Source organism: Mobula hypostoma, chromosome 4 (genome assembly GCF_963921235.1).
Source record: "Mobula hypostoma chromosome 4, sMobHyp1.1, whole genome shotgun sequence".
In the NCBI taxonomy this organism is placed as follows: domain Eukaryota; kingdom Metazoa; phylum Chordata; class Chondrichthyes; order Myliobatiformes; family Myliobatidae; genus Mobula; species Mobula hypostoma.
This window is the reverse complement of record NC_086100.1, coordinates 39593080-39605341: the sequence shown is the minus strand read 5'-3', so window position 1 is coordinate 39605341 and position 12262 is coordinate 39593080. Positions and strand designations below refer to the sequence as shown.

The 12262-nt window shown below is 40.1% G+C and overlaps 1 protein-coding gene across 1 annotated transcript in view; it reads right to left on the bottom strand.

Moving 5' to 3' along the window:
• The window catches only part of LOC134345265 (uncharacterized), a 38362-nt gene that overhangs the window by 10253 nt on the left and 15847 nt on the right, over positions 1-12262 (bottom strand). The window contains exons 6-7 of the mRNA XM_063045665.1: positions 1425-1557; positions 211-364 (exon numbers count right to left, since the gene is read on the bottom strand). Coding sequence (XP_062901735.1) covers positions 211-364; positions 1425-1557 — 287 coding nt within the window. The remainder of the gene's footprint in view (positions 1-210; positions 365-1424; positions 1558-12262) is intronic.

The window sequence follows — 12262 nt, the reverse complement described above, 5'->3', positions numbered from 1 at the left end:
CAGGGTCCTAAATGGAAAATACTTAACTATAACGCAAATAAGAAGTGAAAATGGATATTATCCATCAAGGAAATCCAATAAGGTTACCTGTTAAAACTGCTGTAAATTACTGCACCAGCTGACATATATACTGTATGTGCAATAAAAAAGGGTTTTTTTTTTTGGTTTTAGCTTCAGACTTCGAATGATTTCCATGTCAACCGGACTTACCTATCTGTGGTAGCAATGTAGTACAGCTGTCTCCCCAATAGTTCGAGGTGGCCTCTGAACTCCAAGTTCTGGTAAAGACTTATAGGAACACTGTCAAATCCATAGAGAATCCCATAGAGAGAGCCTGCAATGGCACCTGTCACAGCACTCTCTCCTATCAGAGGGAGCATAACGAAAGCCATAACATGAAGTGAATAATACTGTTGTGCAAGTAATAGAGTTTTTTATGATTACGGTATGTCTTCTAAGTGAGGTAATCAAGCCATTCTAGCATAGATTATTTTGTGGTTATATTTAGATTTGGCAATTGCTTGCAATTGATTGTCATTAAAATATTTAATCCATTTTGGAGTTCTCATATTTTCTAAAGGAAGTAAAATTTCAATATTGATTATTAACTAGGGCAAAAGACCATCCCAAACTCTGCAATGCACCAAGAAGGAGTTAATTTTAGATTCAAAAATAGATAATTTGCTATCTTTGGACTACCTAAAATTTCTAGTAATCTTTCCCCTTCAGCCCGTAGAATGATTGCATTTCTTACTTTAATGGCGAAAAGATGTATTTTACAACATTGGAAAGAGCTTAATGCTCCAACTACCTTTTTTTGGTTCTCTCAGACGATTTTATGTTTGAATTTGGAGAAAATTAGAAGTAACCTTTATGATTCTTCATTTAAATTTGAACAGATTTGGGGACCTTTTATTCGATATTTTCATTTAATGTAATATTTTCCCTTCTTGTTTTTTTTTCACTGTTTTTAATGGAGGTCGGGATTGAGGATGTGATTTTAAGTTTAACTCTGTTTGGTTTCAAGTTAGCCCATTGCTTTGCTTTGCTTTTAGTTAGCTGCACGGTGGGTTTTTTTTGGGGGGTTTTTTTTCTTTTTTTTCCATTGATATATATAAAATTTAGTATACTATTATGTTATCTTGGTTTCTTATGCTTAAATTACATTGTTTGTAGTATTTTCTTTTTGGTATTGATATCTTTTGGAATTTTATTATACTTTAACATTGTATTAATGTTCATATGGCTTACCTTTTTTGTATACTTACTCAATAAAAAGATTTAAAAAGAACAAAAATAGATAATTTGTCAGTCCCTCCTTATTTATACTTGGAATGTTTTATTGCTGTAATCAGTTAGCTCAATTTGAAACAAAATGATAGTCATTTAGAAGATATTTATTCAAAATTGTAATCAATTCTTACCCCTATGAAACATGGCTGAATAACACAGCTTCTCCCAGTCAGTACCAGCAAACAAGAGTGCATCATAAGCAATCAGTGTTGTTTCAAGGCCTTTATCCTTTCCAGTTGATTCCGAATGCCAGCGCCTGAACAGCTGTCATATTTATATAAAAAAGTCCAGCTGTCATTTTCAATCAGCAGTCTATTTCAATGTTGACACTTATTCATAGTAACCTAATATGATGCAATAAAATTTACCACAGTAAATACTTCTTTTTGTTTTCTATTTTAGAAAGCAATAAAGAACATCTACAGGTATCAAATCTATCAAAGGTGCAAAAGATTTATACAGTGGTTATGAATTTAAGATTGTAGGCCTAGAAATTGGATCCCATTACTTCATACATTGAAAAACTAGTGCAAACACCCATGGTTGTGTCATTCCAAAACGGAAATCTGCCACGTGCACATTTGGGTTGTTTTCCATGATCACCTGATACTGATACTGGGAACATTCTAAATGTAAATAAAATGAAGCACCAGTTTTAGTCTCCTGGGTGAAAGTGAACTTTGATTGACTGCAGTATGTTCACTATCTGTTGTGATCAGTTTCTTCTTCACTTAAGAGTCAAACCAATGGGCCTTAAAAAGACCACTGGAACTGCTACCTAAACAGAATTATATAGCTTGAAGCAGGCTATTTCATCCCAATTTATGGTGTCTATTTGAGCTAGTTCCATTTGCCTGCATTTAACCCATATCCCTCAAAATTGTTTCTAACCATGTACCTGCCTAAGTGTCTTTTAAACATTGTAATTGTACCTGACTCTACAGCTTTCTCTGGTAGCTCACCCCATATACACATCCACATTTGTGTGGAAAAAGTTGCCCCTCAGGGCCCTGCTAAACCTCTCTTTTCACCTTAATTCTATGTCCTCCAGTAGCACATTCCACTACCTTGGGAAGAAGACTGTAACCAATCACCTTATCTCTGCCCCTCATGATTTTATATACCTGTATAGGTATATCAATGACGCAAACACGAGGAAATCTGCAGATGCTGGAATTTCAAGCAACACACATCAAAGTTGCTGGTGAACGCAGCAGGCCAGGCAGCATCTCTAGGAAGAGGTACAGTCGACGTTTCAGGCCGAGACCCTTCGTCAGGACTAACTGAAGGAAGAGCTAGTAAGAGATTTGAAAGTGGGAGGGGGAGGGGGAGATCCGAAATGATAGGAGAAGACAGGAGGGGGAGGGATGGAGCCAAGAGCTGGACAGGTGATTGGCAAAAGGGATATGAGAGGATCATGGGACAGGAGGCCTAGGGAGAAAGAAAAGGGGGAGGGGGGGAAAAGCCCAGAGGATGGGTAAGGGGTATAGTGAGAGGGACAGAGGGAGAAAAAGGAGAGAGAGAAAAAGAATCTGTGTATATAAATAAATAACAGATGGGGTACGAGGGGGAGGTGGGGCATTAGCACAAGTTTGAAAAGTCAATGTTCATGCCATCAGGTTGGAGGCTACCGAGACGGAATATAAGGTGTTGTTCCTCCAACCTGAGTGTGACTGTCACAGCTACCTGGAGCCTACTGACTCTCACAGCTATCTGACAGCCTACTGACTCTCACAGCTATATGGAGCCTACTGACTCTCACAGCTATATGGAGCCTACTGACTCTCACAGCTATATGGAGCCTACTGACTCTCACAGCTACCTGGAGCCTACTGACTCTCACAGCTATATGGAGCCTACTGACTCTCACAGCTATCTGACAGCCTACTGACTCTCACAGCTATATGGAGCCTACTGACTTTCACAGCTATATGGAGCCTACTGACTCTCACAGCTATATGGAGCCTACTGACTCTCACAGCTATATGGAGCCTACTGACTCTCACAGCTATATGGAGCCTACTGACTCTCACAGCTATCTGACAGCCTACTGACTCTCACAGCTAGCTGGAGCCTACTGACTCTCACAGCTATATGGAGCCTACTGACTCTCACAGCTATATGGAGCCTACTGACTCTCACAGCTATCTGACAGCCTACTGACTCTCACAGCTATATGGAGCCTACTGACTCTCACAGCTATATGGAGCCTACTGACTCTCACAGCTACCTGGAGCCTACTGACTCTCACAGCTATCTGACAGCCTACTGACTCTCACAGCTATATGGAGCCTACTGACTCTCACAGCTATATGGAGCCTACTGACTCTCACAGCTATCTGACAGCCTACTGACTCTCACAGCTATATGGAGCCTACTGACTCTCACAGCTATCTGACAGCCTACTGACTCTCACAGCTATCTGACAGCCTACTGACTCTCACAGCTACCTGGAGCCTACTGACTCTCACAGCTATATGGAGCCTACTGACTCTCACAGCTATATGGAGCCTACTGACTCTCACAGCTATCTGACAGCCTACTGACTCTCACAGCTACCTGGAGCCTACTGACTCTCACAGCTACCTGAACTATTCCTCTTCTCACCCTGTGCCTGGCAAAACTGCCATCCCCTTCTCACAATTCCTCCGTCTCCACCGCATCTGCTCTCAGGATTAGGCTGTTCATTCCAGGACAAGGGAGATGTCCTCCTTTTTTAAAGAAGGGGGCTTCCCTTCCTCCACCATCAACTCTGCTCTCAAACGCATCTCCCCCATTTCATGCACATCTGCTCTCACTCCATCCTCCCGCCACCCCACTAGGAATAGGGTTCCCCTTGTCCTCACCTACCACCCCACCAGCCTTCGTGTCCAACATATAATTCTCCGTAATTTCCACCATCTCCAAAGGGATCCCACCACTAAGCACATCTTTCCCTCCCCCCCCCCGCTTTCCACAGGGATCGCTCCCTACGCGACTCCCTTGTCCATTCGTACCCCCCATCCCTCCTCACTGATCTCCCTCCTGGCAATTATCCTTGTAAGCGGAACAAGTGCTACACATGCCCTTACACTTCCTCCCTCACCACCATTCAGGGCCCCAGACAGTCCTTCCAGGTGAGGTGACACTTCACCTGTGAGTCGGCTGGGGTGATATACTGCGTCCGGTGCTCCCGATGTGGCCTTCTATATATTGGAAAGACCCGACACAGACTGGGAGATCATTTCACTGAACACCTACACTCTGTCTGCCAGAGAAAGCAGGATCTCCCAGTGGCCACACATTTTAATTCCACGTCCCATTCCCATCCTAGTATGTCTATCCACGGCCTCCTCTACTGTAAAGATGAAGCCACACTCAGGTTGGAGGAACAACACCTTATATTCCGTCTGGATAGCCTCCAACCTGATGGCATGAACACTGACTTCTCTAACTTCTGCTAATGCTCCACCTCCCCCTCGTACTCCAGCTGTTATTTATTTATATACACACATTCTTTTTCTCTCTCTCCTTTTTCTCCCTTTGTCCCTCTCACTATACCCCTTGCCCATCCTCTGGGCTTTTCCTCCCTCCCCCTTTTCTTTCTCCCTAGGCCTCCTGTCCCATGATCCTCTCATATCCCTTCTCCAATCAACTCCCCAGCTCTTGGCTCCATCCCTCCCCCTCCTGTCTTCTCCTATCATTTTGGATCTCCCCCTTTCAAATCTCTTACTAGCTCTTCTTTCAATTAGTCCTGACGAAGGGTCTCGGCCTGAAACGTTGACTATACCTCTTCCTAGAGATGCTGCCTGGCCTGCTGCATTCACCAGCAACCTTTAGGTATATCAATGAGGCTACTTTGACGAAAGTGCATTTTCAGAATGAGTGAAGTTTGCTGTGAAAGCCTGTATCACTCGTATAACTTTTGAAATTAGGCTACTGATTAAAAAGCTTCAAATTCACATTATTATCACTGAAACAAGTGCATGTACAATGCTCCATGCCTGTTATAACTACATCAAATAAGGGAATAATAGAAGAAAAAAAAATGCAAAATTCAAGGATTCCTCTAAATGCTTATGATGCGGTAGTCACCTTTCCAATTACACTGGAAATAAAGGCTTTGTAAACTGAAAAACAGGTATTAAGCAAACCATCATGAAACATGTAAGATTATTAAGGGATTGGTCACGCTAGAGGCAGGAGACATGTTCCCGATGTTGGGGGAGTCCAGAACCAGAGGCCACAGTTTAAGAATAAGGGGTAGGCCATTTAGAACGGAATTGAGGAAAAACTTTTTCACCCAGAGAGTGGTGGATGTATGGAATGCTCTGCCTCAGAAGGCAGTGGAGACCAAGTATCTGGATGCTTCCAAGAAAGAATGAGATAGAGTTCTTAAAGATAGTGGAGTCAAGGGATATGGGGAGAAGGCAGGAACGGGGTACTCATTGTAGATGATCAGCCATGATCACAGTGAATGGCGGTCCTGGCTTGAAGGGCCAAATGGCCTACTCCTGCACCTAATGTCTATTGTCTATCATCTGGGAGATGAAGTTCAAAATGAACTGTGTTGGGAGTTAATTTTGTAGAAACATAAAAACATAGAAATCTACAGTACATCACAGGCCTTTTGGCCCACAGTGTTTTGCAGACCATGAAACCTACTCTAGAAACTGCCTAGAATTTCCTTACTGCATAGTCTGCTATTTTTCTAAGCTCCATGTACCTAGCTAAGAATCTCTTAAAAGACCCTATTCCATGCACCCACCACTCTCTGTGTGAAAAACTTACCCCTGATGTCCTCCTTATGCCTATTTCCAAGCACCTTAAAACTATGCCCCCTCATGTTAGCCATTTCAGCCCTGGGAAAAAGCCTCTGGCTATCCACAAAATCAATGCCTCTCATCATCTTATCACCTCTCATCCTCCGTCGCTCCAAGGAGAAAAGGCCAAGTTCACTCAACCTATTTTCAGAAGGCATTCACAAACTTGGCCACAAAGCCATTAATTCTGACATCCAAGTCATTAACATATAACATAAGGAAGCGGCCCCAACACAGACCATGGATTTCAAAAAGGCACATTCATTCCAGGTTAACTAATGTTGTGGTAGCATAGCAGTTCATGTGATGTGATTATAGCTCAGGCATTTACAGCGTTCTGAGTTCAATTCCAGTACCGTCTGTAAGCAGTTTATATGTTCTCCCCGTGAGCCTCATGGGTTTCCTCCAGGTGTTCTGGTTTCCCCCCACAGTCCAAAGACATACCAGTTAATAGGTTAATTGTAAATTGCAAATTATCCTGTGATTAGGCTAGAGTTAAATAACAAGGTTGCTGGACAGTGTGGCTTGTTGGAACAGAAGGGCCTATTCAACGTTGTATCTGTAAGTAAACAAATAAGTACATTTTTTAAATGATATATCTCTCTTCACTCCTATGTGTAGTAAAAACACCCTTGATAGCCTAACTTTCCTGCCTGTTTGAATAGCTTAACGTTTTTTTCAATTAATCTATTCACTGTAAATTTAGCTTAATAAACTCATTCATCTCACAGTACATCAGATCTCACTGGGCACACAAGCCATGCACTGCATCAGAACGGTATGCTCATTTGGCAGTGACTCAAGTTTCTACACCGGGATGATTAGTGAACAACAGCATATGATCTCCAGTGAAGCCCTAATTCCCTGGGTTAGTTTTTGGGTATGGAAATCAAGTAGGGTGCCCTTCCCTTGTTCACAACTCAATGTTCACATGTTACTTTGTAGTTGTGAAACTCCCCTGTATTTATCCACTTTCAGCACTCAAGAGGCGTGAACATCTGCAGTTACAACAGCTAAGGAAGGGAGAAAGGAAGCTAATTTTAAATTGCTTTTAAAGCTTTGAAGTGCTACAAAGTACCAGCAAAAACATATTTATGTATTTTTGTAGTATATTTAATAGCATTGGTAACTTTAGCCTTGCAATTTACAAGTTTAAAAATAGTGTGCCCCATAAAATAATCAACCCTTGTCAGAGGGGTAAGACAGGCTGTGATATAAATGTTGTTTGGAAGTGAGTGAAGGTTGTAGCTATTCATACACCTCATACCTCTGTGTTTTATGTCCGTTTTTAGAAATGTACTCTCATTCACCAGCCATCAGCCAAGTCACAATGTTCTGCTCATGTTCTGATTAACCTGCCTCACGTCTATATTGATGTCAGCATACACTGCTTGAAAAGCTACTGCCATTGTGACAGCTTGCATAAATCTAATTTCTTGCAGAGTACATTGGCTCAGATTTCCTGCTAGTAACCACGCTCTCCATGTTTCCCAGCATGGATGACGTCACCCACCTCAATACCGGCCTGATTTGGCAACACCACTCCCCGCCCCCATGAATTCACTTTCAAGAACTCCACTACTCCTATACCTAGTATTATTTTTGTTCTCTTCATTTATCATTATTTGTTTTTTTTTGTATTTACGCAGTTTGTCTTCTTTTGCACATTGGTTGTTTGTCTGTCTTTGATGTGTGGCATTTTTCATTGATTCTGTTACATTTCCTTGTTCTGCTGTGATTGCCCAAAATGCAAGAAAATGAATCTCAGGGTAGTATATGGTGACATTTACTGTATGTACTTTGATAATAAATTTACTTTGAACTTTGAAGGAAGTTCTGAGCTAAAAAGGGCCTTACATGTGTAAATTGTATCTCTGTGCATAAAAACCAGAGGAGCATTTTCTAGCTTATGTTCAGAAACATTCAAAACCTCTAACAATCAAACTATCAAAACATAATATATTAAAAAGTTAATTAAACATTTAATTACATTTAATGACCTAATATTTAGGATATATTGATAACATTATTGCAATGAACAAGTAATGTGAATTAACTCTCACTCAGAGCAATGACCTGTATAATATGTTTGGGGGAATGCAATACTTTTTTCAAAAATATTATTTTTAGTTAAGATGGAAAAGAAGGATATTTTGGCTCATCTAGCAAAGCCAATTATTTTTCAAAATACAATTAGACAATATGTAAGAATTTTAGAGATATATTTTGAAATGTTTAAATAATTTGTATTTGCCTACTGCCTTATTTAATGATTATTGATGATAAAGATGACAGGTAGTGTTGAGGAAGCAGGACTTGGACAGATAATAAGAAGGGACAAAGAAGTGGCAGATGGAATACGGTGTAGGGAAGTGTATGGTCAAACACTTTGTCAGAAGGAATAAAGGCATAGACTAATTTCTAAATGGGGAGCAAATTCAGAAATCAGAGGTGCAAAGAGAGTTGAGAGTCCTTGTGCAGAATTCTCTAACGGTTAACTTGCAGGTTTAGTTGTTGGTTTGTAAGGCAAGTGCAATGTTAGCATTCATTTCAAGAAGACTAGAATATCAAAGCAAGAATGTACTGCTAAGGCTTTGTAAGACCACACTTTAAGTGTTGTGAGCAGTTTTGCATCCCTTCTCTCAGAAGGGATGTGCTGGCATTGGAGAGCATCCAGAGGAGATTCACAAGAGTGAACCCAGGAAAGAAAGGATTAACGAATGAGGAGAGTTTAATGGTTCTGAGATTGTACTCGGTGGAGTTTAAAGAATGAAGGGTATCCCGTTGAAACATAGAATGGAAGTGGAGTGGATGTTTCCTATAGCAGAGGAGTCTGGGACAAAAGGGAAGAGCCTCAGAATAAAAGGACCTCCCCTTAGAACAAAGATGAGGAGGAATTTCTTTATCCAGAGGGAGGAGGATCTGTGGAATTCATTGCCACAGATGGCTATGCAGGCCATGTCATTGGATATATTTAAAATGAAAGTTGATATTGGGAGAAGGCAGGAGAATGGGGTTGAGGGGGATAATAAACCAGCCATGATGGAATAGTGGAGTAGCCTGGATGGCCCAAATAGCCTTATTGTGCTCCTATGTGTTATGGTATTTGAAAACAAAGATGAGAGAGAATTTCCAAGCTCCATCCACTGTTTGCTCCCGCACCCCAAAGACATGCAGATTGGAATGTCAACTGGCCACTGTTAATTGCCCATAGTGTGGATGCCATGTGGTGGAGCAAACTTGATGCGCCAAATGGCCTAATTTGGCTTCTATGTCTTATGGTCTATTTCTGACTACAATCATACAAGCAAACATGGCTTCCTGACTTTGTAACTGCAACAATAGTGAAACTGTCACTCTTCATATTAATATACTGTGAAACTAACAACAAGTTATGAAGTCTACACCTGTGTAGATAAATGCAGAAAGTTGCTGTCAATGATAACATGCTGTCAGAGAATTATCTACAGTAGCTGTTCAATTTCCTTAATTAAATCACTGTTGCTTGACACCAGAGAATCATTGTATTGACACCAGAATGAAATTAATGTTGGCATACCCATGACTCAGCAATCGTTGTATCTCAGGGGTATGCACAGTACTGTACACTCAGTGACCACTCTATTTGGTACACCAGTTATTATTGCAAATATCTAATTAGTATCAGCTCAATGCATAAAAGCTTCCAGACATGGTCAAGAGGTTCAGTTGTTGTTCAGGCCAAACATCAGAATGGGGAAGAAATGTGATCTAAGTGATTTTGACCATGGAATGTTAGTTTGTGCCAGATGGGATAGTTTGAGTATGGCAGAAACTGTTGATCTGAGATTTTCATGCACAACAGCCTCTAGAGTTTACAATGAATGGTGCAAAAATCAAAAAAAAAAATCCAGTGAGTGGCAGTTCTGTGGGCAAAAATGTCTTGTTAATGAGAGAGGTCAGAGGAGAATGGCTTGGTTCACACTGACAGGAAAGTGAGAGTAACTTCAATAATCACACTTTACAACAATGGTGTAAAGAAGAGCATCTCTGATTGCACAAATCAAACCTTGAAGTGGATAGACTATAGTAGCAGAAGACCAGTAATGTATACTCACTCAGTAGTCACTTCGTTAGGATCTGAGGGTACCTAATAAAGTGGATGCTGAGTGTATCTTTAAGCTCAGTGGTGAGAGCTAAAATTTCACTGCTGACTACAAGATATGGCACAGAGGGAAATGTATGCTTTATCTGAGGGTGAAAGGTTAGCCAAGAAATAAACAAACTTACTACACCTGAAAAATCCAAAACTCCATATTTTTTAATTGGACAAAGATAATTAACTTAGAAAAGTTTTATAAAACTCAAAGGCTTTAAGGTCACTTGGACATATCCCTTCCATTATGAATGAACCTGCAAGCAACTCAGCTACTCATGCAAAACCCATCTAGGATCTATAATCCATCTCTAAATTAGATTGAACAGTTTTACTTTCTCTTCATTTCCTTCATTCATGATAGCAGAAAATTATGCTGGAGAAATGTCATATTTCATCAGTGGAACTATTCTTAACATTAGCAAGTTGTTTGGCAATGCAGCTAAGCTCAACATTGTTAATGCCAGGTGACTGTGTCTACTTTCAACCAGGGAGATGGGAACCTATATCAAAATCCCAGCGACACAAAGGCCGATGATGATGCTTCTATGTTGCCCATTCAGAAGAAGCCTGGAATTTGATCAATAATATTTCCATTGATCCTCAGTGCAGTTTGGTTTTAAAGGAGATCTTAGTTGACAGAAATATCTTAATCTTATAGAATTATTTTAACTTAAGTAAGGATTAGTCATTGGCAGTATTAATGGAAGCATATGGAGACTGGAGCGCACAAAACACATAAATGCTGTGACAACAGAAGAATAATAAATCTTACATCTTTCATTGTTTTCTTCCTGATGCTTCTATGGTGAGCAAGTTTTGGTGCAAACAAAAATGTTCACAAATCAACAGATAGAAACAAAATCACTTTCAATTCAGCATTGATTCTTTGTTAGCTTTTTCATAATGGTTTTTGATAATAAAGCTCGGTGTTCTATGTAAAAATACTTGTTATTTTGAAGGGTCCCTTGTCCAATATATTTGAGAGCTAGGGAGTGAAGAAGTCAGGAATATTTTCATCCCATTTTATCACTGTAGTATTGCAATGAATGTTCAAATTTTGGATTCAAAATAAAGTACAATAGTCCATGCTACAGTAGGAAGAATATCTGCCCATACCAGTTTCAGGTTTATTAACACTGACATATGTCGTGAAGTTTGTTGTTCTGCAGCAGCAATACGATGCAAGACATAACATTTACTGTAAGTTACAAAAACAGATGAATAGTGCAAAAGGCAAATAATGACATAGTATTTATGGGTTCATAGACTATTTAGAAATCATGGGGGAAGAAGCTCAATCATGTTTAAACAGATTTTTGAATTCTGTGGAATTTCTAGCCAAGAAACCCACACTTTATTTATATTTATTTTTGGGATCTTTGTATTACTGCCAATACTAGCACTTACTCCCAATACATCATTGCCTTTTAGAGAGCAGCGATGAAGATATGTCAGGGTATTTTGGGACTTGAAGAGGGGCCATCAGGTGTTGGTATTTCCATGCACCTGCTGCCCTCGTTCTACTCTGTATTAGTGTTTGCAAATTTGGAAGGTGCTGCCAGAGTAGTCGATATAAGTAACTAAAGTGCAGTTTAAGCACAGGTTCCACCCTTAATCTCCTCCTTACTCATTTCCCTGATGGCCATGGCTTGCTGATATTGTATATGGCTCTCATATCCTAACAGCCACAGATACATTCCTATTTTAGTTTGGTTCTTGGACAAATTGACTGTGCTTCTGAGCCTTCCTCTGATTCTCCAGAGCATGCAGTGATAACTTCTGTGGCCTCAGTTTCCTCCTCCAATTGAATATAATCTCTTGTAATGCTTACAATATTAAAGATCCTCCATAGTACAATTTTTGCTGACCAGCAATTACTTTATGAAAGAATATTTATTTGAAGTTTTACATGCCATTACTTATAGAAAATCACCCTCATAAATTTTGAGAAGAGGAGCCGCTGTTGTGTTTGGATGCACTGACACTTATATTTATTACAATAGCTCCTGTCAGAGCAAAAACTATTGAA